The sequence below is a fragment of the Amblyomma americanum genome, chromosome 2 (assembly GCF_052857255.1).
Source record: "Amblyomma americanum isolate KBUSLIRL-KWMA chromosome 2, ASM5285725v1, whole genome shotgun sequence".
In the NCBI taxonomy this organism is placed as follows: domain Eukaryota; kingdom Metazoa; phylum Arthropoda; class Arachnida; order Ixodida; family Ixodidae; genus Amblyomma; species Amblyomma americanum.
Genome location: NC_135498.1, coordinates 28,096,591 through 28,124,457, shown reverse-complemented (window position 1 = coordinate 28,124,457; position 27,867 = coordinate 28,096,591). Strand labels below are relative to the sequence as shown.

At 48.2% G+C, this 27,867-nt stretch overlaps 1 protein-coding gene across 5 annotated transcripts in view; it reads left to right on the top strand.

The window, feature by feature from the left end:
* The window catches only part of Rbp (RIMS binding protein), a 401,872-nt gene that overhangs the window by 113,175 nt on the left and 260,830 nt on the right, over positions 1 to 27,867 (top strand). For all 5 annotated transcript variants that reach the window (XM_077653608.1, XM_077653610.1, XM_077653611.1 and 2 more), the window contains exon 2: positions 22,777 to 22,878. In XM_077653608.1, the coding sequence (XP_077509734.1) occupies positions 22,795 to 22,878 (84 nt within the window). In that variant the 5' untranslated portion in view covers positions 22,777 to 22,794. The remainder of the gene's footprint in view (positions 1 to 22,776; positions 22,879 to 27,867) is intronic.

Below are 27,867 nucleotides of genomic sequence, written 5' to 3'. Positions count from 1 at the left end.
GCCTTCCAAGATCAATTTCGTATCAGAATTGTAATGCATCTGTTCGTCGTAACATCGTCCCGGGTAGTGTCGTATGAGTGCGTTTGTGTTTGTGTGTTGGTGGTGTCATACTTCGAAAGGTAAAATAGCTCACCGGCTGAAATAAACTCAGTTCGCAAAGCACGACCAAACGTTTACGTCTCGCCTCCACGACATGCTTTCGCATTCCCACAAATAAGCGGCATTAAGTGTATCTGCCGAATTTTCGTGCCGCTGACTTGCTACTTGGTCGCCTGGTACTCATGCCAAGGGATGGAACATGCACATCGCCTCATACATTCCGGCATCTCAGGCTACTGACCCTAAATGGCGAATATTTTTTTTTCTTTTTCTGCACACCCGCACCATCATTTTGCTGCTAAGTCTACTCTGAGAAATGCACTGCACGAGCAAACTTCACCCAAATTCTGTACTTTCTTCTCTGGATGATCTCCGCTTGGTGCCCAAGCTCATGATGGCGTAGCCAGTGAAGGAGACGTAGAAATGGGACTCGTGCAATCTTAGACCCTGGATATACAAGGCAATGTAAATTATTCGCTACGAATTTTTGTTTCGATAGGCGCGAAAGATGCGTCGTGTCTGTCTCCGCGGGATTAATTGTACGGCATGACGGACATTATTTACGTAATAGAATGTTCGGCTGGCGGCCCGAAAGACGCGGGTTCGATCCCGGCCGCGGTGGTCGAATTTCATCCCCATCGTGACCCTCTTTTTTTCTCCTCTTCCCGTTCCCCAGCGCAGAGTAGCAGGCCAGATATTCATCTTTACGGCCAACCTCTCTGCCTTTCTCGTCCATACCCCCCCCCCCTCTCTCTCGATGGAGGCGAAATTGTAGAGGTACGTGTACTGTGCGATGACAGTGCACGTTAAAGAACCCTAGGTGGTCGAAATTTCCGGAGCCCTTCAATACGGCGTTCCTCATAGCCTGAGTCGCTTTGGGACGTTAAACCGCTGTGACATTCCGTGTGTGCTACGAGGATCCACGTTCGACGGCGCGGCGTAGACGGAGACCCGTGACAGCGGCATCATCAATTACCCAGCCATGCTCTTTGAGTGACGACCAGAACAACCGGACCCGCCGCCGCCCCGGGGAAACAGGCTTTATCCTCCCCAATTTCCGGGCACATTCCAGGACAAGGGAGCTGTCAGCGGGCCAGAGCGCGCCGTACCACAGCCGACGCTATGCGCTACCGCGAAGACAACATTCTTTCCCTCCCCCCCCCCCCCCCCTTTGTCGTGGGCTATCGCCGGGAAGGCACCCACAGCTTCCCAGAAGGGCCGTGACGGACACCTGTCATGGCGGACAGGCAGTACTCGCCAAGAATGTGGAAAGACAGGCGCTAGTGAATTAGCTCCGAAGAGAGAGCCTGTGTATACTCTCACTTGAGAGAGAGTGGTGGCGTTTTTGTTGTTTATTTAGTTTGTATTGTTAACAGACTCTGGGTTCGAGGCTAAGCCCAACCCAAGGGGTGGTCCCCATCTCGCATGTTATTTTGGATTGGAGAATTGATGCTTTGGGCGGGCCACTGGAAATGACCGCCCTTAGTCCTTTGTTAATCAAGTGCTTAAAAGCACATGTAAACGGATGCAGTCCAGTCTGAGCTGGGGCTCCATGCTTAGCATGTAATGTGATGCTACTTAGGCACTAACCTGCCCGGTCGATGAGTAAAGAAGTGCAAAGTTTGTTCTGTTGTAAAATTATGCTCTGCTGTCATCATCTACAAGCTCGCCTCCTGTTCATCTTCCAAGCCGAACGACACTAGAGGAAGGGTTTGTGAACCATCCTCGAAGAAACGGACGACTATTGAAATTCTACTGCAAGCACGCTCAGGACGACATCGTTCGCCAAGAGGGCCTTCAGCGCCGAAGCCCGTCGGCGTGCAGCTTCTGCCAGCAACCGCTCGAGCCCAACTCCGGAGCCACTCCATCGCCCCCATGAAGTCGTCGGCACGTAAGCTCGGACGCCCCAGCCTCTGATGTATAATCTTAATCATGTGTAATTATTGAATATACCTGTTTGTTTAAACTGAGCCATACGGTGTCTCTTTGCCTCTCCGTCCCGTGTGGACCTGCGCATTATGGGGGTCATCACACCGCCATAAACCATAAACAACTAGTCGCTGCGCAACTGAAAATAATTATTCACTGGAGGTTACTAGTTACCAGTTTTTAGCGTCAAACTGCTTCCACCGAAATGCATTAGAAGAGAAATGCAATCTTTGTATCACACTGTGCGTGCGAAAGTTAGACACCACGTCCAAGCAAGGGCTCAAGATTTTAACGCTCGCTACTCTTAAGTTCAACCCTCTTGATTACGGATCGCAATCTGCTAATACATTAGCACGCTAAGAGGGAACCCTTTTTCAGAGTAAGCTTTTTGTTTTCGTTCTGCGATCCTTCTTCCAGATAACTCGCGTGAATTTATTGTCGGTTTCTTCTGCGCTTCGATAGGATAACGAAGAGAGACGGCAGGCGTGGCGCTGAACGAGGGCATTTGAAATACTCTCTGACAAGCGCTCAGAGAGAAGCTTCGGTTTGCGGGAAGCAATTATTGCTATCTGATCGGGCAGGAAATTAAGGGCGCAGTGAAATGGAAAGTGGAGAAAACTGTACCACGGCGCGTGGTCGTCATCCATCATCATCGATTACTGGCGATCGAAGAAATAGTCCGGTCCCTGACCGCCCCAGTTAGGAGCCTTTTCGATCTTTACGTCAGGAGTTACTATACGCAGTGTACGGAACACTGCGAATAGCCTGCATTGAGCGTGACTAATAGCCAGAAGGTGCTGCAGTTTTTTTGGTAGCTTTGTAGCCCCATTATTTTTTATGAACATATCACAGATCAAGCCTCTCCTGAGCCACGGGTATTGAAATTCATTCGGCTCGGAATGACGGTGCGTTTATCAAATTCTGTGGTATAGCTTTTTTTGTTTATCTTAGCGAACCGGTTTGACTGCCATGGGTGTGCAGTTTCGATCTGCGGGCATTTCGATAATATTACCTGGCTATCTACGTGTATTCGTATTGTGTGCTGAGATTATCGATCGCTTCTGAATGCTAATACCACTAATGGACATTGTGGACGCCGCTATGTCCCATTATGCTATATGCGGTTGATTATTAGTGTTAATCAGGACACGAATTTGCCTATGGATCTCTGCTTGGAATTGATCTCAGGTGACCTTTAATGGGGCTGCCCTTGTAGCTGAAAATTACAGATAGTGGTTTGCCTTGACCGATGAACTCACGTTCAGCGCTGTGGTGCTGGTTCTTGAGGTTGACACTGTTGCTGAATGACGTTTTAGTTCGAATGGTGTCCCCGTTAGAAATAAAACTTCGAGTGTATCCTCAATGGCCATGAATAATAATAATAATTGGTTTTGGGGGAAAGGAAATGGCACAGTATCTGTCTTATATATCGTCGGACACCTGAACTGCGCCGTAAGGGAAGGGGTAAAGGAGGGAGTGAAAGAAGAAAGGAATAAGGAGGTGCCGTAGTGGAGGGCTCCGGAATAATTTGACCACCTGGGGACCTTTAACGTGCACTGACATCGCACAGCACACGGGTGCCTTAGCGTTTTGTCTTCATAAAAACGCAGCCGCCGCGGTCGGGCTCGAACCAGGGAACTCCGGAACAGTAGCCGAGTGGTCTAACCACTGAGCCACCGCGGCGGTTCAATGGCCATGGGCGCGACTGCATTTTTTGGGGAACAGCTTAAGTCAATGGCTGAGCTTTGACGTGAGTACATTGCATCTGCGTTTCTGCCGAACGAATGCTAAAACTAGCCCGTCAAAATTTATTTCACTCAACTGCGTCTGATGAGAGCCGTGGTCGCCTCATTTAGTCACTGTTTCGTAGCTTCCTATAGCGCCTGTGTTTATCCCTTGCGTTGTTCAGGTCCACGCATTGTTCTCACTACTCATTTTCCAACCAACTTTGACCTTCGCTTCGTAGTTTAAGTTTAGTCATTTTAATCTAGGTTTCACGTCTTCTGAAATGTCAAGCAGAAGATTCATTTTTCCAGCCGCAGGCGATCAGTTAATGGCCTTGGCTCTCGGGTGCTGAACGCAAGGCCCCGAGTTCGATCCCCTGCAGCGCAGGTACCATTACTTCGATGGGACGTGAAACGCGGGGAATAAATTTCTTTACTTATTTGTTGACCACAATTTACAGGCGCCTGTCCGGAGCACTGAGCAAGAAGGTTATAGTTGTTAAGTATACAGAGACAGAATGAAGAGAAAACAAATAAAATAAAAGACTGGAAGCTAACGTCAGAATGCTTTGATTGGTTTCGTTTATTAGCTTTAACGTTCCAAAGCGATTCAGGCTATAACTGACGCCGTAGCGGAGGACTGCGGATAATTTCGACAACCTAAGGTTTTTTTTTTTTAACGTGCACTGGCATTGCACAGTACACAGGCCTCTAGCGTTTCGCCTCCATCGAAATGCGACCTCCGCGGCCTGGATCGAACCCGCGTCTTTCTGGTCAGCAGCCGAATACTATAACCACTGAGCCCCCGCGGCGGCTTAAACATTAGGTTGTGACAAACAAGGAAACCCAAAGAGGCAGTAAAAGGGCTTACAAGTATTGCAGAAATACACGTCATAACAACAAATGTAACGCGAAAATACATGTGAGAATACATGCAGAAAGGAATTACTTAATAGACCAAACTGCACAAGTAAATAAATCCAAATGAAAAGAGGACTCACTCAACCGTAACCACGTACAGCATTCATATAGGTGATGTCAGCGTGAGTAATGGCGGAACAACTTGTCTCGCGGTTAGCTCTGGATGCGAAAAAGTCTGCAAGATCATTCCCAAATGATACGGCTTGAAAAAGCGCAGATGCTCGAGTAGTATCAGGAATACGTGCAAAACTGGGTTGATCTGTAATCGACAGGATGTGCGCGACGTTGCACAATGTGTGGTTGTGGACATGGAGCGGTATCGGGAGCATATCATGGAGCATTGATTTATTGGGAGTATGGATATTTTCGTAGCGATAGATACATTACGGTAGCATTTCGAGCCTTCAGCGTGGCGGCGCAGCCACCCTGTGTTGTTGTTGTTGCCTGAAAAGATGATGGCACATACCCACGGTGGGGGATAGGCCAGGGTTTGGTGCAGGTCCAAACAGGGAATGTCTAATCCAAGTGAATCTCAACCGGCTTATCAATTAAGATGATTTTGAGTGAAAAGGAAATCCTTAATTTGATTGAGCATGACGAAATGGAGTTGTAAATCAAGGAAACAAAGCTGTGCGAGTAGAATTACTAATTTTGAGGATTGATAAGAAAGCAAATAATTTTGAGAGGAGGAAATTAAAAAAAAAAGGTATCGAGAAGTTAACACAAAAATCTCCCGGTTGCAATGATATATTTGTGGAGTAGCTGACACACCTGCCAAATGGCATGCCCTTTGACGATTGCACCGAATGAGAAGAGGACGGGAAGAGTAAACGGCAGTCGGTGCGCCGCCACGCTGTCACGTGGTTGGTCACTTGGTGCGGAACAGCTACCGGCGCCGTGGCTGATCACGTGGTTGGTCACGTGACCAAGTTTCACTCGGCCAGCTGTAGCTATCGTGTCACTCCAGGTTTAGCCAGAGCTAAACCACCGCCATTTTTTTAATATGGATATATTGGGAGCATGGGGAGTATCGAAAGCGTATTGGGAGTATCGGGGGAGGTTAGCATACACGAGTGACTGATAGACGAGCATCTAATGATTTCAGAGAAATGTCGTGTTTTATCTGCGCAATACTTTCGTGACGACCATAGTTTCCTGATATGAATCTTGCGGTTCGATTCTGAACGGCTTCCATCAGGCTAGGGAAGTAAAATGCACCCAGCCAAGTGAATCGATTCGTCATTTACCCTAATCTCGTTCACCACCCGCTAGTGAATAATGGGAGGCGTCCAGTCACGGCACCCACTGGTATCGCTGAATATGTGCACATATTTAGTCTGCAGCCTGTCGTGTACGGGCGCAATGCACGGCTACTAATCCGCCCCCTCCTCGGTGATTGGCGAGCAAGGGGCAAAGAAGAATAGTAAGAGGAATCGATTCACCTCCACGCGCGTTTCGCGACGGCCTGCTCCTTCCCCTGATCGGACCATCATCATTAGGAGAGGGAACGGCAGCAGGGGGCGAAAGCGACCCAACGATTCCCAACCGCTCGTATAATCGTCGCGTGGGAATCGGCTCAAGGTCTTTCCTTTCTGGTGGTGCGCGACCTCTGCCTGCGGTCGTCTCTCCGGTGTGCACTATAGTCGTGACTGATTGCTGCCGATGTCCACAAGTGCAGTAGGAAGGAACACATTTCTAGGTCGGACTGGCCGCTGGTAGCGGGGTCTCGAGATGCGCGTTTTTTGTTGTTGTGGGCGTTTCATCTGACGCCGTCAGTGCTTTAACGGCTTGCTGTTGGTACGGAGACCCCGTCGAGTCGGTCGCACAAAATCGTGTCATCACGTGATAGTGACGCCATTATCACTTAGTGTCACGTGGCTTGATGTTATTATGACATGAACCATCAGAGCAGGCGAGCGTCCTTTCGCGAATGTGATGGGGCAGCGTTTGAGAGCGAAGTCTGTCCCATCCTCGCGTATACAGCGCTGTGGTTTGTCACTGTGGATAATCTCAATATGTGCCCGTATCTTTGCATCTAAGGTAACAAAGAAAACTGACCGCAACATTCACTCAAAATTATAAAATTGGCAGTGGCTTAACTTGGCTCACCCTGGAATTCAGCGATAAGCAAGCACGCTTGCTAAGGGTCTGAGGCTCATCCATGGCAACTCCGCTACACGCTCGCGAGAGCCGTTCTATGTATACCCGCACGACCACGTGGCTATGGCGTGGTATGTCACATGGTCTTACGACGACCCCATCGGATGTCATCACGTGGCTTCACATCACCCCGTCGGATGTTCTTAAGGTCAGAGGTCAACCCAAAGGTCACCCAATGTCAAAGGTCAACTAAAGGTCATGGGTCAAGGTCAGGGGCCAAGGGTTCGACACCATTACTGTGCCACATATGGTCATACACGGCTATCTTTGGTTGGGCTGAAGGTCGTTCAAGGTCGTTGTGCTGCCTACCCGAAGGCTGCTTTACCTAGCGTAGTGAAGCTTTTCGCTTCAATAGTTTTAGTGGTATCACATGCATAATCATACTGCATTGTCCCGCGCTGTAGTATCAGCTAACGCTCAAACTTGTATCCTTTTGAGCGAACGTGCTGTAAGTTATTTTTCTTATCCTCTGCTGCCTCTTCAGTTGGATGGCTTCGCCCAGCCGTTCGCGAACCAACCAACGAAGAAGTGCCGTAAAGGGCATTAAATTATGAGATTTGTATAAAAAGGGGGGGAAGGGAGGGAGAGGGAACGGAGGTTTCCTCATTCTCCTAGCAGAAACTTGTTGGATTCTGAAGACTTGTTCTCGTGTCTTCTTAGCGATTGTTGTTTAAATAATGTTCGTCTTGTTGGTTTCTCACGATACTTCGTCAAATTCTGTCGTCCTGCCCGTCGCTCTGATACTGAACCGGGCGCTGTGAAAGTTTGCGGAAGCGCAGTATGATCATCGCCGTCATGTATACCCCAGAAAACTTCGTGTTATATCGGATCCCCAGAAATTGAAAACAAAACGAAGATAACAAAAAGAAAGAGAGAGAGAAGTGAAGAGGTGGTGTTTACTCGAGAAGCTTCTTCAGTATGTTCGCGCATAACAATGTATATATTTCTGTCAGCTGTTTGTTTGCCTCCAGGGGCTTCGGCCGCGGGGAGCGCGAATACAGCGCCGTCGAGATTTCAACACTCGTTCTAAGACTTGTGTTTGCACGAAGCAACCGGAGTCTCACCCGGGGCTCCGGGCTCGTTCGGTTGTTAAGGAAGGCTGCTGTCGGCGCGCTTGACGACAACTTTCTCCTAGGCGTCTTTTTTCTTTGTTTATATTTTGTATGCTCCGTGCCGAACAGTGTTGTTTTTCTCGCAGAAAAATGTATACAGCTTCGCGTCGGCGTGTTTATCCCGTTGTTTACTTACCTTAGTGTAGCACGCTTTTTACGCGATCTTCTTACTCCGGTCCCGTTTGTTGACTCGTGTTTCGTGAGGACTCGTCGGTCTTGGAGGGAGTTTTTTTTTTTTCCGGAGCGTTAGTTCCCTAAAATGCCCCTCTGTAGGTGCGCTGTTTGTCCGACTCTAGATACGTCGAGACACGTCGAGGAAAATAGGAAGTATAGGAGCGAGGCCATTGGTTGTTTTCAGGATATGCAAATGCGAGATGCTGGATGACAAGTTTTACCGACAGTTTCTGCACATTCTTACTCGGAAAGAAAGGTGTGAGCGGCGGTGCACACGGGCAGGTTTGCGCCGCTATTTGTAAAAAAAAAAGTAAAAAAACTCACAGGGCGGTTACGACTATGTAACGCGAGATTCAGCGATAGCTGTATAGGCATTTAGTTTTGGCACTCGGTTGTTCCAAACAGAGCCAGCCGCAGGCTTATGCGAGCCAGGTTGGCCGTGACATAAAGTGACATCAGACGACGAGACACAAACCGACGCGCACCATTAATAAAGGCCTTAACACATCCTACGTGGTGTCATGCGGGATGATAACCATACCCGGGTTGTCATGGTAACCATGGATGGTAGCCATGCTAACCATGGTAACCGTGGTAACACATCCACCGGTTACGCCGATGGCGACTCGTAAGCCAGGGACGGGCGCCTAACAGCTATCGGTGTAAAACGTGACATTGGGCATTATTATTATTAATTATTATTCAAAAGCTAGACGCATGAGTCATCAACTGCTGGGCGGACGGAGAGACTGGTAACGACGAATACTCTTATACGATCGTTGTTTACACATCATCTCGTTACTGAACTATGTTTCAGTTCTTGCAGAGTTCAAGGCCTGGAGACATTATTTACGGAGGGGCGTATATTCCAGTCGATGAAAAGAAAAAAATGCATTGCCTGTCTATTATGTTAAAGGAAAAAGAACTCGCACTTTCATTGGTAAATCAGAATCAGTGTGGTACAAAAACGATATCATTTGCGATAGTGACCTAATTGCGAAAAAAAAGGTGCTGAAAATCGGCGTGGGCGACGTAAAAGGCACTGCAAGCAGAAATTGGGAAGATTAGAGAGAAAAAGTGCAGTATTTTTGCGCGTATCAAAGACTGGCGAATTCCATGGCACAACCGGACAGATGCAACTTGAAAATCGTTTCCAGTTGGTTGCGCCGCCTCCAGACCGCTCCTATAGACGTCTTTTTCTTTATTAACTTCAACAGAGTGGCGGAAGTCCTCCCAGCGTGGATTATCGTTTTCCATGTTCCATTTCCTCGAGTTAGGTGCCGGACGACTGATCACTCTATCCGCCTTTACGAAAATTTCCTTTGACAGCATATAGACTGCCCATAGACTTCTGTCTATAAGGTCCATAGAGAAACCCTAGAGAACAGTCTATAGGCAACACAAATCCTGTAGACAGTCTATAGACAATCTATAGATTTATGGCCATGCCCTTTTAGTAGACTTTCATCGATCGACTGTCTATAGAGATTATGAATAGACAAAAAGAAATTTCTAAAGGAAGGCAATAGAGACTATATGAAGTCTATAGACTGTCTATAGACCGTTTCTGTAAGGGCCGAAGTTTGATAAGGTATTTCTTTCGCGGTATACGTCACACAAACCAGCCCGAAACGTTTGCAAATAAAGTTAAAACAATGAGAAATAAACGTGAGAGGTCTGCGTGAGTACTTAGCGAAGGAAGCGTCGAGATGGAGCAGGTATAAGAAGTCGAGAGGAGATAGTGGGGTTTAAATAAATGAGGTCGACAGCCGAAGGTGACTGTGGGAACGGCTTCACCGGTAGATAAGACTGTTTATGCATACGACGCGAAATCTAACGACTCTTGGCACGCGCAGGCGAAATGCGGGTACAAAAATAAAACGGGGTCCGAGGAACAGCACTAGATAAGAATGCGGCGTATCTGTGCCGCGTCTCTTCCGCCGTAGCGATCGATATGTTGCTTTTAGGCCAACCTCTAGCTTTGTGGCCCGCACATGCTGGCGGGGGAACGGCTGGGTCTGCTGTCCGCTTTGCGACGGTATTCGCAGTATCCTTTCTTGCTGCTCTCAGCATTTATAGGCATTAATTTCGAACTGAGTCGATCAGTCAATCAACTTTTTTTTTTTAGCAAAGCAGTATAAGCGAGAAAAATTAGAGGGGACACTTAAAGCTCCGCCTTAAGTGTATGAAGCGATAGCTTTATGGGTTAATATTGTTACGACGAAGTGGCAGTGGAAGACGAAGTGGCCTCTTGCGTAAAAGAACGAATGAAGGAAAGGAGGTTAATGCAGCTACCTCTTCGTGTTGGTGCTCCATGCTAGGAACTCTTCATTCTAACCCCCAACGCTTGTAAATAAATGTGAATAGTATTTCCTCCTAGCAATATCCTTGTATGCAGAATTTGTCATTATCTACTAAACGTTCATAGATCCCTGAAAGTCCTCATACCACTCCTGGCGCAGTGATGCAGCGGTTAAGAGGTGGCCCTGCGATGGCAGGTGCTGCCACCTGTGGGCCTTGTGTGACCTAGGTTGCTCTTCCCGAGGAACCTCTAGTGGCCAATTATTAATTTAACTGCCACCTGCCACGGTGCGCAGTTTGCTCACAGTCCGCTGGTCCGGTTGTGATGACGTCATACGGTGGCTCACCTGCCTCCTATAGGTTGCTTCTCTGGGTATTTTTCGTGGGTTTTTCGCTCACGGCCAACGACGCCGACGAAAATTGGTTTTATAATTGGTTTTTGGGGGAAAGGAAATGGCGCAGCATCTGTCTCATAACATTGGACACAACCGCGCCGTAAGGGAAGGGTAAGGAGGGTGTGAAAGAAGAAAGGAAGAGAGAGGTGCCGTAGTGGAGGGCTCCGGAATAATTTCGACCACCTGGGGATCTTTAACGTGCACTGACACCGCACAGCACACGGGCGCCTTAGCGTTTTTCCTCCATAAAAACGCAGCCGCCGCGGTCTGGTTCGAACCCGGGAACTCCGGATCAGTAGTCGAGCGCCCAAACCACTGAGCCACCGCGGCGGGGCACAGGAATATTTTTAAATTAAAAAAAATACAGGAAGGTTTTTAAATTCAATTTTCTCGGTGATAAATTCGTTTTTTTTTTGCTACCGGACAAACGTCGACATAGCCAGAAAAGGACAGGCAATCTGTTCTCGCTCGGAAAAATAAAATATCCGTCTTTATTTAGTTCGCATGACTGATGTGTCTGTTACTAAATATACAAACGGCTAACCGCAGTCGTCGGTTAATAGATAGTTCCTGTATAAAGCGTCTGTGTGCAGCCTGTAGGCGTAGGACGCTCCTTGGATTATCAGTAGAAAAATGTCTATAGAGAGTCTATAGCCACTTTTGTCAGGTCTTCCTTCCTCCCCGTACCGCATGCCCTTTGACCCATCCTGCCAAGCAGGCGACGCCTGTCTCGTCCTGCGCTGCACCAACACGAAGAAACCGGCAGCCGAGGTCGTCTCGGCACCGCGAACGTCGATCAGAGACCGCGACAAGCCGCGGTGTATTTGCATAAGCAGGGACGCCAACTCGCTGCTGCTCCGAGAGCCGCTGGTGTGATTGCGCGCCTCACGAGCGACCTGCTACAACTCCGCCAAGCTTGTTGTTTGCAGGACTACTCGCTCGCTCGCTTCCTTGCTCGAGATTTCTTTCTCTTTTTTCTTTTTCGAGCGAGTTGCTGTCGCGCGTCCCGTCTGACACGCTGTTCCTCTCCTCGAGTTGACTGTGTGGCGTGGAGGCGTCTCTGCGTGTGGGCACGGTCGACCCCCCTCCCCCGCGGTTTTTCCGAGGCTGCGCTGCTCATCCGATCGAAAATGCGGGCGGCGTATACGGCGTACCGGGAACTGCACCGAATAGTCCAGCAACTAGTTTTGCCCTCAAGTGCGACTTTTTGTTAGCGAAGTTTCAACACCATCGATGCCTTACGCGTAGACAAGAGAGCAAAATCGATAGGTGTGCCCTTGATATTGTCACCGTTACAGAAAGAGAGTGGACAGAGCACTGATCATTCATTGTTCTGGCACGCCCCGACTATAGACACAGTCAAAATAAGCGAAGGTCATGCGTCAGTGCATAGCTTTGCACGAACGATCCAGACTGCAGCCCCGGTTTGCGTATACAGGCCGAAGCAATACGAAAGGGAACAATTTATCAGCATTCTATGAATTATTGTTGCACAAGTGCCAGTGAGATAAGTGTTAGCGTGTTTACCCAAATAAAAGGTGCACCTTTAGCAGCCAACATTAAGAGGCACGCACGTTACAGTCGGGTGTAATACCGGAACCACCTTGCGAATTACCAGCCGTGGTTCTATTACTGTCTATTGCAGTCTGTTGCCGTTTAAGAGCGAAGACTGCGACTTCCACTAATGCTCGTGGTTACTACGGCACGAAGGACATGTTATGGTGCGCGTGTAGTAAACATAAATAAAACAACTAAACTATGCAAGAGCGAGAGCTCTCGAAAACGCAGAAACGAACGTCACGTAAGGCTTCTGCAGAAGCGGCTTTTTTTTTTTGTTCTTGAGAACACAAACTGAGCAAAATACAGAGATTAGGAGGCATATGTGTCCATATTCCGATGTGACAGAGTTCGCGTTTCAATTATACTGATCCTTTACGCGCCGTGATAACATGTAGTCGTGTTCCGGCGTATAAATATGCCACTTCGGAAAAATAAAAACTGTTGCAAGTTGGCGCTCGGGCTGTTCGGGTCTTTTACTTTCGCTGTCATCTCTTGCAGCGCGTTTCTCTCTCTTTTTTTGTAAATTAGGTGCGCGTTAGAAACTTCCAGTTGCTGTATCTTTTGCCGCTTTAAGTAGTTTTCTTGTCAACCGATCATTCCATTATTGCATTTTCAAGTCCTCGGCTGTTGCGTTTTGTCAGAGGCGAAATAGAGACCCCCCGCTTGTCAGAATTTATGCTGCGCCATCTGGTTCGTCTTGCTTCACTGTTTTTTTTTTCGCTCTTGAAAATCGATCAACCAATCAGTCTTTTCAAGTTAGAACCTAAAATTTGAAATAAGTATGACTCTTGAAGCGAGGGTTCCATTTCACATTGCTCGCGCCTGTCCACACTCATATCCGCGTATACGCGCATAACTAACTGCGACTCCATGCACTGCGCCGAATACAAGAGGCTAGAGAAAGCTTTAGTCGAGGATTCTCCCGCTCGAACATGGCGCGCGGAGGATCGTCGTTCGAATGACCCGCGCGTTGTTGCCTCGTCTGACTGCGCGTCACGAAAATGGTCAAGGCGCGCCCTCGTCGAGTCCGTATTCGTATCGGCGGCGCCATGCGCGTTGTTATGTGTCGTGTGGGTGTGTTGTTGTTGTTGTGTGTCGTGCGTGTGTGTGTTGTGTGTCGTGTGTGTGTGTTGTGTGTCGTGTGTGTGTGTTGTTGTGTGCCGTGTGTGTGTGTTGTTGTGTGTCGTGTGTGTGTGTGTGTGTGTTGTGTGTCGTGTGTGTGTGTGTTATGTGTCGTTTGTGTGCGTGTGTCGTGTGCGTGCGTGCGTGCGTGCGTGTGTGTGTGTGTGTGTGTGCGCGCGTGTGTGCGTCTGTGTGTGTGTTGTTGTTGTTGTGTGTCGTGTGTGTGTGTGTGTGTGTGTGTGTGTGTGTGTTGTTTGTTTGTTTATTGATACTGCCAGCCCAAGAAGGGCTTTTACAGGAGTGGATAAAAAAAATTCAACAAAGGAAAGGTAAGTCTCGCTGCAAGTCGACAATAAAAACACAACGACAATGCAAAGCAGTGGTAGCATATGCATTGTAGTATATGTAAGGTGGCATGCAGTGAACAAGTGAAAAAAAAATACGCTCGTATTATGCGCATCAGAAACAGAGTCTACATAGACGCAATCATGTCAGGAGAGCCTCTAACCCAGCAGTAAAAGCACTGACAGATGAAGATATGGCAACTCGTGTGTCGTTTGTGTGCGTGTGTCGTGTGTGTGTGTGCTGTGCGTGTGTGTAGTGTGCATATGTGTTTGTGTTGTGTGTGTGCGCGCGTGCGCGTGTGTGTACCCGCTCTTCTTACGTGGATACCTTTGTCACCGTCCCACCCTGTACACGTCTGCCGCCATCCTCCGCTCATCCTTCTCGACTCTTGATCCTCGCTTCAGGTGACAGCTGTGCGTTGCAACCTGGGCCGGGAGCTGACGGCAGGACGTGAATTCGCATCCCCTCCTTTTCCCCTTTTCTTCCTTCTTTCCCTCAAACATATTCTACCGCTCTGGGAGAGAGAGAGAGAACGAGGTAGAGAGAAAGAAGAGGTGCCTTGTCAGAACGTTGCTTAAGATTTTGATGCACCGTTGGCGGCCCCTTGATACCGCGTGTCCGGGGCTGCTTTGTCTCACTGAGTACTTGCTCTTTTTTTTTTTGCCCTTCTTGTACCGAGCGAGGACATCTTTATCTGCTTAAACGTGCGGTGGAGAACGCGGTTTTCTTCTTGTCTCTTCCTTTTTTGGGAGAAGTTCGAGACAGCGGTGTTGCGCTTTCTTTTTTTTTATTTCTTAGGGCTGCATGCGTCCACCCCTGACAACGACGCTGTTGACGGCACGCCGGCGTGACAAGCGAAGAAAACAAATAGAAGAAAAAAAAAAGACTAAGGAGAGATTGGAAGACGAGATATGCTTCGTAGTGCTGCGTCATAACGCAAGCGTGCCCGTCGTGAAAGAAAGGGACGGATTAGAAGGGTACCGGCTGTCGTGTCGGTTGAATAAGGGGAGGAGCTGGAACAGCGGACGTTAGCGCCAAGCTGCATATGGGGCGACTGGTTCCTTTTTCTTGTGCGTTTGACTGTTTCATTTATCTTTCCTTTTTTTTGCTGAACTGCCTTCGCTTTCTTTGTCTGACTGTTGGACGTCATCCGCGCACAGGGTAGCTAAAAAACGCGCACGCGGAGTGAGTCGCAACGCCCTCTACATGATTGGGGCGTTCAACGCGTACTCGCTTCTCTCCGTAGTCGTGCAGCCTTCGCTGTATGTTCAGTCGTGTACGCAATTAAATGTCACAGCGATTCCGATGGGCGTGCCGACGTTTTCGCCAGCTAACCATTATTGCAGGCTGTCCCCGCAGTAATGGTTATTGCCGCCTCGGTTTTCCGGACGTAATTGTAATGGACATCGCTGCGGACATTTCGCGGTGACGTTCAGTTTGGTCTTCACGGAGATTAAAAGGGAAGACAATAAAAATAACCGGTGGAACGCATGTTATGCACTCGCCGACTATTTGTCCTTACTCCGGGTGTTGGCGCAGAGCGTGGACAATATTTTGCGGTTTATAAGTCACGACCGCGAAGGCATTACAGCCGTCGGTATGGGGCTATATAGCACTTCAAGAAAGCTTAATCCCCAGCTGAGGCAGCCAGCTCTGTTTTGCATGCTTAGCATGTCCTCAATCCGCGCATGCAGGCCTGTCTCAGCGACCTCGATGGCGATGCGTCGAGCTCCACAGACACGCGCCCGCGTTGTATATGATGACGCTGCAAAAGAAAACAAGCAAAAAATCGTGACGCATAGTGCGCTCAGAGATGTGGGGCGATAGAAACGCGGAGCACGGAAGTCACGAAGAAGCCCAGGCCCGAGCGAGCGGGTCGGACGAAATATAACCACAGGGCACGCCACACACACCGCGAGACAGGCAGGGCAGGTACACCTCGTATGCACCCTGCAGACCACCGCCCTCATGAGCCAAGTCCAAGCTAACTTAACTTCGGCAAAGTTAACGTCTCTGTTTATTAATAGGCGGCCAAGAATTTACGGGAGCGGCAGCGGTGGGATCACTACAGCTGTCTGCCTCCAAGCACGCCCTGTGTGCTTACCGTGGGAGCGCCAGGGGGCGCTGTCGAACGGGTTGTTTCTTCGATACGCTCTCCGGTCATTTGTCTTCTCGTCTTGACCGTAATAAGCCTCATGATCGGCAATCTATTATCTGCTCCTAATGGTTGCTACATGCGCTGGGGTACGCAGGGTGTGTGTGTGTACACGGAACAGGAGCATTGGCTCACAGTAACGCGAGATCAGACCTGATTTGCGTTTCCCTGCCGGATTTGTCGTTCCGGTTTCGTCTGCCTGCGCAGTGGCGTGAGAAATGGCGCCCAGAGTCGCGGTTGTTGCGATGACCGATAACACAGACGGCGTCTCGGTGTCTTTCGTGCGCCATTTTCGTGCCCGGTATGATAAAGTTAATGAGTTTGTTGCGTGCGTTTAAACAGATTTCCATTTCGAGGAAGGGAAGGAGACTGAGAATGAGGAGAAGGACGAGGAAGATGTGGGAGAGGCTCCGAAGCATGGAACAGCGCGGTGACTAGAGGTCTATTACTCTTGTCTCAACAATTTTTCGCAGTGGATGGTTGAAAGATATAAGAGCGTGAGGCGACAGCCTCGGCAAAAGCGTGGAAGGGGAGGTGGGGGGGGGGGCAGCCCTTGTCTGGAAGCTGTCACTTCGTGCTCTTAACTGCCGCTGCTGTCAACAAGTTGCCAGGCGGAATATAGAAGACGTACGTTTCATTTCTGTTCGTAGTTCCTCTAGTTTTCTACGTAGGAGACTCAGAGATAAAGAGCTTATTTAACGGTCTTACTTTTCTTAGAAGACTTTCACAGCCTCATCAACTGCACATTGAGGGCAGGTCTAAGGGAGACGAAAGAAGAGAATATATCGTACACTCAGCGAAGGCATTAGTGAATGAATATATCGCGGTGTTTTTGCTAGGTGTGATGAAAGTAAAAACGAATTTATGGCAATGTGTTTGCTAGCTTCGATGTTGCTACAACGCACCCAACACTAGGGAAAACATTTCTGCGTGGCACGTGTGGCCACTATCGACCTTGTTACTCCAGCTCGTCGTGATATCTGGCTGTCGCCAGTGGCGTGGTTTGTATCAGCTTATCGACTCTTGCTTGGTTCTGGTGGACGCCCAAGACAGTACGGGGCATCCTTCATTATCCTTGGTGCCGCGTTCCCTTACAAAAATTTCTTTAGACAGTCTATAGGCTGTTGATAGAGTTCTGTCTATAAAGTCTATATACTCACTACAGACAAACCCTAGAGAACTATATATGCGTAATACAAATCCTATAGACAGTCTATAGACATTCTATAGATTTTTGGTCGTACACTTTTTTGGTCGTACACTTTTTTGGTCGTACACTTTTTGGTCGTACACGAAAGAAGTATGTATGGGAAGGCAATAGAGTCTATAAGAAATCTATAGACTGTCTATAGACCATTTTTGCAAGGGTATATCTATGGGAAGGCAATAGAGCCTATAAGAAATCTATAGACTGTCTATAGACTATTTTTGCAAGGGTTGTCCCTTCGTCTTTATTAGGTGCGGAGCGGGGCCGCAGCAAGACGGAGACAAACGCCTTGAAACGCCGCTCAAGACATCTTGAAATCACTGCATGGCGTGGCATACTGCGCGTATCCCAGTAGCAGTCATCGCAGTTGCGATAAAGCCGCGGTGTGAAACATCTGTCGCGTGGCGGGACATTACAGCCGAGGCGTATCGACGTGCTCAGAACGCGGCACGCGTTAGAGATGGCAGAGCCACAAACGTGCGTAAACAATTGAAAATCGGTACTGAGAAAATTACAGGCGCTGTAGTTGTCTCACTTATCTCGGCGGACATCCGAGTCACGCCGTAAGGGAAGGGGTAAAGGTGGGAGTGGAAGATGACGGAGAAAAAGAGGTCCCGTAGTGGAGGGCTCCGGAATACCTTCGACCACATCGGGTCCTTTAACGTGCACTGACATCGCACAGCACACGGGTGCCTTTCACGTTTTGCCTCCATCTAAACTCGGCCTCCGCAGCCGGGATCGAACACGGGTTCTACGGCTCAGTAGCCGAGAGCACGGACCACTGGAAACGTGCGACGAATGGAACAGAGGAGCGCTCTGAAAAGTTGCCCGCAAATACGCTGCTCGGCAAGACGCTCAAGTCTGCGCCAACGTATTAAGGCGACAGCGTTGAGGGTCCCGTTAGGAGGAAAACCAGCGGCGTTGTGTCTAAAAACGTAATGCGCGACGTCACGAGTGTGTACAACTGGATTAAAGACAATGAAAGAGGACCTGTAATGTGAATAAAATGTCGCCGCATGTCTCAAACTACTTAATTGTAAGAAGTAATTGATATTACACAAATAAAAATTCTCACAAGTTGTAGTCGAGATCCGAACCCACGACAATTTGGACGCCAGACAGGCGTGCTACCGATTAGGCCACGTAGACACGTTGACTTGGATGAGATACTACAAAAGAGGTGGGGGAAGGGTGACGTGTGTGCGGTGTTGGCTTAATTTGAAGCTTATTAATGTGGTAATTAGTGGAGTGAGCTAAAGTCGCGCTCATTACTGAGATACTAATTTTAGTAACGTGTGCTTAAACTGCAATGTGGAAGAGTTGAAACCAAAGAATGTGGAAACTGTGTTGAGGTTTGGTTTTATGCTTGTTTAACGTTCCAATGCGACTCAGGCTATGAGGGACACCGTAGTGGAGGGCTCCGGAATAATTTCGACCACCTGGGGTTCTTTAACGTGCACTGACATCGCACGGCACACGGGCCTCTAGCATTTCACCTCAATCAAAATGCGACCGCCGCGGCAGGGATCGAGCCCGCGTATTTTGGGTCAGCAGCCGAGCACCATAACCACTGAGCCACCGCGGCGGCTGAACAGTGTTGCGATAACTGCGTTAAATGTGTGAATGTGTACCAAGAACAGTGACTGAGCCTAAAGGGAAACCGCTGAAGGGAACCATTAACGCCCTTAAAGGCGGATTTTTAAGTGCCACCCTAATTTTTTTCCTGGCATTATAAGCCAAAAGCGACAACCGCAAAAACACTCAGTGCACCAGCTAGCTGTGCTCAACTGCATCGCCACGGATGTAATCTCCGAGAACATTTTTGGCGCGCACACGCAAAAAAAAATGAAAATTTTCAAAATTCAGATATCTCACCTAGGATTAGACGCCCCCCCCCCCCCCCCCCTCCCCTCCTTTTTTTCTAATCTGTCCATGGCTATCTCCGTCGCTTCTTTATCTATAGACAGGGGGAAAATAATTCTTTTTATTTTTATTTTTCACTGGCTGGCTTCAAGATGAAATCGCACCGTTCGGAAAGTGCGGGTTCTGCGATGCTTTGCGCAAGTGTAAGTGTGCATCTTTTGATGATGCGAAGGACGCGCGGTTTGAAGTCGATAAATATAGACGCAGATCCTCTCAAAGAATTGCGGCCGCCACGAAAGACACGCCTATAGTGTCTCCAACTTTGAAAGATAACGCTCACAGCGAGTTTATTAAGGTCGCGTACACGGATACTGCATCACCGAGCATGCCTCTCGCATTAGTGCAGTCGAGTAAGAAGCTGCAGACGCGATCGAAGAGGTTTTTGAAGCATCTCGCGCAGAAAAAACTACTAGCAATTTTTGCTTTCAACCAAAACGAAAGCTAGACATTCGTGCGTGAGTGAACATTGGAAATGCTCCTCGGGCCAAAAGCGTGTCGATATCGGAGGCTTGTTGCGCTAGTTTTGTGTGTTTTATTGAATTTTTCGCTCAGGAGAAAAATACAGAAGTCGTGAGCTTTTTGCTCCAAAACGCGGCTTGACACGTGGGCCAATATTTTTAATTCTATAACTAATAATACACGACCGTAAAAAGTTAAGCTTGCTGCGACGTAGTCAGTTGTCAGGCTGAGTTATTTTGCTGTGTTTTCATGCTGAATTGTGCGCTTGCATTTCTCTTTTCTGTTTTGAAGCCATTAGAAGCTTATATTTTCGTGCTTTGTAAAATAAAATCGACGCTAAGGCGCCCGTGTGCTGTGCTATGTCAGTGCACGTTAAAGATCCCCAGGTGGTCGAAAGTATTCCCGAGCCCTCCACTACGGCACCTACTTCTCCCTTTGTTCTTTCACTCCCTCCTTTATCCCTTCCCTTACGGCGCGGTTCGGGTGTCCAACGATATATGAGACAGATACTGCGCCATTTCCTTTCCCCAAAAACCAATTATTATTTTATTATTACTTCACAGTCAGCTCTGGTGTGGGCCGTCTCTCTTTCTGTACGGTGCGCTGTTTCAAGAATGTAATAATACGAAACGGAATTAAGTTATGTAGCTAGCACAAAGAAAGGAACATATATATTACTGCAAAGAAAAATATTGCAAAGTTAAGGCTTGTGCTACGAGGTTACATAAAATAGGAACCGGATGCATAGAAAAGCAGAAAATGTTGCACTTAAGTAAATAAAAATATGAAAATCGCCCGTACACTGCGCGTCATAATAATAATAATTGGTTTTTGGGGAAAGGAAATGGCGCAGTATCTGTCTCATAGATCTTTGGACACCTGAACCGCACCGTAAGAGAAGGGATATAGGAGGGAGTGAAAGAAGAAAGGAAGAATAGGTGCCGTAGTGGAGGGCTCCGAAATAATTTCGACCACCTGGGGATCTTTAACGTGCACTGACATCGCACAGCACACGGGCGCCTTAGCGTTTTTCCTCCATAAAAACGCAGCCGCCGCGGTCGGGTTCGAACCCGGGAACTCCGGATCAGTAGTCGAGCGCCCTAACCACTGAGCCACCGCGGCGGGGCCACTGCGCGTCAGAAACGCAAGGAATAGCCAGCCAGCAACGAATAATGGACGCTGCGATATTTGGCGACCTGGCTTCGCGGAGGTTCGCGCTTCAGCCAGTAACGCGAGTTGTCTGTTGAGGTATGCAGGCTGTTTTGCAGCTTTGCCCTGCGTTCATCTTCTGCGACTTGTCGCGTCTGTTTGCCTCGAAAACCCGGGCGAAAAGCGGCAACCTGCCTCGGCTGCTTCGAAGGCACGCTGACTCTCGAAACCAAACTAAAACCACCAGGAACCGAACGCTTTGGACCGGTCTTCGTTGCACTCTGGTGGTTGAGCGTTGTAAGAAGTAGTGTTGTAAGAAGCATAACTTCGGCCTGTTCGCGTTAATCCAAAAAGATATGTCAAGCCTCGACGGTCCAGTGAATTTACACACATACTTTGGCAGCCGCGTAGATGGAGTAGTTCTTGCCTTATCAGCTTTCTTCACAGTCTCTGCTACGGGCATCGGAACCTACACAAACATGCAACAATGTTTTATGGCGTATACTTAATTGAACACATGCATCACAGAATGCGTATTTAAGTCAAAATCACAAGAAATCTCGTAAAAAAGCGTGAGAGACTTGAGAGCTGTTTGGGCGCTGGAAACGAGTATCTGGTTTTGACAAATGGACGAACTTGGGAGGCTGTTCAGAGCGCGCCTATTGTTTCACACTTGAAAAGGGGGGAAAGTTGGCCGAGTCGGTATCGATGCATGAGAAATTAAAGGAGCGCGAAAACAAGATGACGATCGAAGGCAGAACACACACCACGAGCGCTAACTTCCGACTGAAGGAATCACGCAACACCGAGTCTTGAGACACACTGCGGCGGCTCAGCGGCTTTGGCGTTCAGCTGCTGATCCCAAGGTCGCGGGTTCGATTCTTGCTGCGGCGGCCATATATCGGTTTGAAGCTAAATATAAAAAGGCCTGTGCGCTGCCCGACCTCAGGACAGATTAAAAGAACCCCAGGGGATATAAATTAATCCGGAGTTCGCCACTGTGGCGTCCCTCACTGCCTACGTGTTGGTTCTAGAGACTTAACCCTGCAGTTTACAATTTAGAAAGGTAGCTTGCGTTACCTACTAGTACCTCTTGATCTTGATAGCTCGTGTTGTAAACATCTTACTGTTACATGAATTAAAGAGCTCATAATACAGGTGACCCTCGTTATAACGAAGTTGAAGGAGCCCGGAGATTACTTCGTTATAGCCGGAGCTTCGTTGTAGCCCGTATTGACCGAGGTTCCAAGGGGAATCGTCATTGTTATATCTATTGTTTTGTAATAAACAGTTTCATTATAACGAGGTTCGACCGTAATAAAAAAAAGGCAATGTGTAACACACAAATGCACTCAGCAGTGTTTTTCTTTGTCGTCGTTCATTCCTGTAACCTGATCATGGGCGTAACAACCTCTACGGAAAGCAATTTTCTTTGCCGAGGCATACGGCCTCTGTCTGCTCCTGATCACACCGAGAGCTTGTTAAACAACTGCATATACTAAGGAAATCAGAAGGGAATGTTAATAGTGTTATTTTGATGGATATCTTGAGTGTGGAAGCAAATTCCCTGAGCATTCATTTTAGACAGGAGATATTTTTACAGAAAGTCAAAGAAACGACAGCCAAGTGGCGCCAGTGAGAGCTCAATTCACGACCAGCGCGTGTCGCGCACAGTGCTCTTCCAACTGAGCCACTTTAGAAGGTACACTCTAAACACGAATGCACCTATATGGGAGTAAGAAGGGAGTAAGCTGTTCTCTAGCTCATTTCCTTTTATAAAAGAGAGCCTGCTGGAAGACCCCTTACTGCCTTTTTAATCCTTTCTGTTTAGAGTGTATTTATCTTACATGTAGGCTAACCTTCAGAGCGTTGTGCCCCAGATGGCCACAGCGCCGGACGTGGTACGTCCTGTTACACTGCGTGTTACAGAATGGCGTTTTTTTCTTTCTTATGTATTTTGTAACCTCATTAGTCATTCTCTCATTGGCTCATAGCGTTGAGAACTGCGATGCTGACCTTTCACTCGCTGTTTTCCTTCCAGGCTGGTGGCTGGGCCGACATGGAGGCTGCGGAGCGGAGGTCGGCGGGAGCCGAACCCCGGCCGTCGTCCACGAGGCTCGGCGGCATGGAACACAGGGCCAGGGTACGTAATCGCTCATCCCTTCTGGGCTCCACTGATTTCGGTGCACCCGCCAGGACGATCAAACCCAAAGACAAGGTTAAAGAGACACTGAGAATAAATACAAGTTTGTCCGTATTGGTCGGGTACCGCGTTCCAGTTATACAAGAAACCTTTAGCATACCGTGTACCGTGCTACCGTTACCGTTACAGGAGTACCGGGAGCCCGCGCGCCGTCAATGCGCATGTGAAGATCACCAGGAGGGCGCCAGATGGCGCCAAGTGCCCGGCAGCTGCTCGCGCGCTTGCCGCATTGGGACCAATCACCGCGTGCGTAGTGGCGGGAGGGCGGGCTGGCGGTATTGCGGTAACAGTAGCGATAACAAGGTATGCTGAATATGTGTAAATAAACCAGTAACATCGAAAAGAAACCTTTTACAAGCTAGAGAAGACAAAAAAAGAAAAAATCGAATACAGGTGTCGCCCTTGCCGGCCGATTTCGCAAGTAAAATGAATGCGTGGACGCCTATTTTTCACCGGGGATCTCAGAGGCTACGCTACAGCTGCGTTGAGTTCAAAACGCCGGCGACCCGTCCTTTTCGGGCAGGGCTTCACGTGTTTGAATAGACTGCCGGGAAGATTTTTATATGGAATTGTTCCGGCCACAAATGTGTCTTTTGCGGCAAGCAAAAACTCAACAGACTATAGAAAAAGCCAACGAATCAATTTCTCCTGAGGGCAATTATTGCATGCAGTTCTCTCGGGGTCACTTTAAAGCCATTGTATCCTACACCTCGAGCAGTGAGGAATGCCAGGAGTCAAGGCAGAAAGCCTTAAACAAGCTCGTGGAGCCCTGCACTCCTTGAGGCGTACTGAAGTCCGAATACACGAGAATTTTTTGTATTTTGCATCCACTGCCCTTCCTTGTGACGTAACAGGTGGCTATAGCGCTCATCAGTGACAGGAAGGGCTGAATTGCCCGTATAAGTAATTTCTTGTTACAGGGGCATTTCAGGTGCACAAGAAACAATTAAATACATGCACAACCTTCACAGCAAAAGTCTAGCGCACCACGGGGTCAAAATGGCTCTTCATTGCTTTCGATAGCTCAGGCTATATGAAAGTATATCTACAGTATGGAAAGTACAGGTTTAGTGATGTTAATTAAAGCGGAAATGTCAATAACAACGAAAGCAAGAAAAATCTGGTGGTCTCAGCCAAAAAATAAAAAAAAAGCCTTGGAGCTATTTAGAGTATTATATCTCTTTGCTACGGCCTACGGATAAAAAAGAAAAGCACACGCGCCACTGCTAGACCATTCCCGCACCTAAGCCTCGATAGCTTCCTCTGAGGTGCCTCGCCTACTTCTGATGGACTAAGGATGTTTTTAATATTAATTAATCTATTCGCTCACCTCACTCACACATTCTCATTCGCCTAGTTACTCATTGGGTCGCTCGCTCGCTCCCTCTCACGCACTCACTCACTCAATCACTCACCCACTCACTCAGTCACTCACTCGCTCGCTCACTCACTCACTCACTCACTCACTCACTCACTCACTCACTCACTCACTCACTCACTCACTCACTCACTCACTCGCTCGCTCACTCACTCACTTCTACTCACTCACTCACTTCTAGTCACTCACTCACTCACTCTCACTCACTCACTCACTCTCACTCACTCACTCACTTCTACTCACTCACTCACTCTCACTCACTCACTTCTACTCACTCACTCACTTCTACTCACTCACTCACTCACTCACTCTCACTCACTCACTTCTACTCACTCACTCACTTCTACTCACTCACTCACTCGCTCGCTCACTCACTCACTCACTTCTACTCACTCACTCACTCGCTCACTCACTCACTCAGTCACTCGCTCACTCACTCTCATTCACTCGCTCACTCACTCTCACTCACTCACTTCTACTCACTTACTCACTCACTCACTTCTACTCACTCACTCACTTACTTCTACTCACTCACTCACTCACTCACTTCTACTCACTCACTCACTCACTCACTTCTACTCACTCACTTCTACTCACTCACTCACTTCTACTCACTCACTCACTTCTACTCACTCACTCACTCACTCACTCACTTCTACTCACTCTCACTCACTCACTCACTTCTACTCACTCACTCACTCACTCTCTCACCAACTTCTACTCACTTACTCACTCACTCATTTCTTATCACTCACTCACCTAGCGATGAGAACAGCTGCATGCAACACCATGGCATGCAAAGCTTCTTAGAGCAGCAAGACGTGGAAACGAGGAGCAATATCCAGTTACGATGCCCCGAGATCACATAGGATGCTTCAATTCCCGCCAGTATAACCTTCATATTTCCAACCTTACCGTCAAAGCGTGGGGAGTACCGCCAACCGTCTGGCTATGCGACGATCAAAGGGCGCCGTTACTCGTGCAAAGTGGGGGCTTGGCGAAGAGCAGTCTCCAGGAATTTTCGCGGCACAGCCGGCGGCTTTCCTTGAGACGGATTCCGAGCATTCAAAGCGGTACACGCTCGGATGATGGCGCTCGTTTTCCCCGCCGTAGCGTGAACGAGCGCTGGTTTATTCATGCGGCCTCGCAGAGTTCGGAAACAAGTCAGCAAAGGCGCTTCAAATCCTCAGACATTTTAAGGGCGATTCTAGCATCGTGTTATGTATATTTCTCTTTTATTTTATTTTTCCTCCGTCCGACGGGGCTGCACCATGTGCGCCCGCAGCTATCTAGCGTAAGACGTGAGTAGCATACTTTGTATTCCGGAAACTTGATTCAGGCTTGGCGGTAGACGTCGCGTCTCCCTTTCGACTTATCAGCGTTCGGCTGCTGGTTCGGCGGATGAGTGGTTTTCGTCAGTGCAGTCCGTGGCCCTTACATTACTTTCACTCGGGGTGACTGCCAGCTGTAAATTGCCTTCATAGCTAGGTGTCACCACCACCGCTTTGGGTTTCGACTTGTGGAGAGCGTACGATGACTTGTGGAGGAGAACAAAAAACGACGTTCTTTCAGGGTGACAGAGCATATATACTTTAAGGCGAACGTTGCCGGTCATAGTAAAGAGGTACGTGGGGTTATGTAATTAGGGGTGAGAATTTGTCAGGATAGAGAGTGCTGACTCTCCTGCAGACATTTAGCGTGTGGAACATCCGTACATTAAAAATCTAGATCTAACAAACGTCTTGCTTATGAACGTGGGGTACTTTGGACGAAAGCTATTGCTGCAATTTCATTGAGGCGATGAGCAGAAAAGAGCTAATTAAAAACATGAATTGGTGAACAGCCAAAGCTGGGCAAACCGCGGACTGGGTACTGAGACAACTCAACTACCTACCGCACAAAATCTACAAATTTATTTAGAGACAGAAAACCATTTTTTTTTTACTGATACGGAGTTCCCGGGTTCGAACCCGACCGCGGCGGCTGCGTTTTTATAGAGGAAAAACACTAAGGCGCCCGTGTGCTGTGCGATGTCAGCGCACGTTAAAGATCCCCAGGTGGTCGAAATTATTCCGGAGCCCTCCACTACGGCACCTTTTCTTCTTTTCTTCTTTCACTCCCTCCTTTATCCCTTCCCTTACGGCGCGGTTCAGGTGTCCAACGATATATGAGACAGATACTGCGCCATTTCCTTTCCCCCAAAACCAATTATTATTAAAACCATTTTTTTATTACAGGAAACGCCACTTTTCCTTTCATTAGGTTATTCATAATGGGTGTGAAATTTCGTCCTTGAAGTGCTGCTTTCGTCAGCCCAGTGGCAACACATGGACCTGACATCTGACAATATGCTGCGAGGAGCTGGGTGGGTGGGCAGTGGCGCGGACAGGGTATTTTCTCCACCCCAGTGACTTCACTCATGTGGACATGCGAGCGGTGTATATGTAAATACTGCTTACTACTGTGAGGGCATCAAGGATGTCCATGGCTCCTCAAGAAAATTAACAAAAAAAGGACGGCACTGAGGACAGCTAAGATTGCACGAATATGACGAGGGCAAGAGGCAAAGAAAGGAATGCAGCGCCACCTTCCTAAAAATGAACCGACTAACTGGCAAGAACGTTCTACTAAAGCTCCTTGTAATATCGTGGTGCTTCTGGACAATGCAAATTCGCCCACTGGCCAGAAAATAGCTTGGTCATCACGAAAACTTGCCTTGAGGTCTCTGCTGCTACAACCTCATGCACGCAATGAAGTTTCAAAAAATGTTTACCTTCGAGGTGCTTGAGTGATTCTAGGTGCTTGAAAGATGCTAGCAGCGTCGAAAAGTTTGACAGGTGCATTTAAATAGAGAGAGTGAGGCCCACGAATATGCAGCTCGGCTGCAGCACCTTTGTAGTTTCACAACCTTTTCGGTCTTTTATTTTCTTTAAATTTTATTTCTTTCAATTTAAAAAAAAATTAAGGCCAGGGTTTGTATGGTTTGTCTTCCCCTGAAACGGCTTTTAAGGGGGCTATAAAACGAGCGCATTGCGTAGAATAAAGGCTATTGAGAGTTCATTCCGCGTACAGGTCCTGATATATAAGCCGAAAATTTACAAGTAATTTTTATTCCCAATCCCATTCCCATTCCTTTGCCTCGCGCCGACGTCCTGTGCAGGTCTGTTGCGTCAATTCCGCTTTTTTAAGTTCTAAGGCACTCGCGTCGTCAACAATAAGGTGCTGTGAAGGGCTTTCTGAGAACAACAACGATGTTGGTACCTAAAGCAGACAGAGGGTGTGTGTCTCCCTTCCACTCTTTCCTCTACTGTCTAGCCGTGGCAGAGAAAGCGAGCGCTCCCCCCCCCCCCCCCCCCCCCCCGAGAAAAAAAACCAAACAACGGAGAAGTTTCGAGCGGAGTGAGGTCCTGGTCTGTATAATCTTTTTTTTTTTCTCGCTCGCTCCGGTGTGTGAGTCGAAAGGAAAAGCGCGAAGGCCGTTTTCAATCGCCGCTCTCTGTGGCGCTACATATGCTAGTTCGAAAATTTGTGTGGAACGATGATAGACGGTT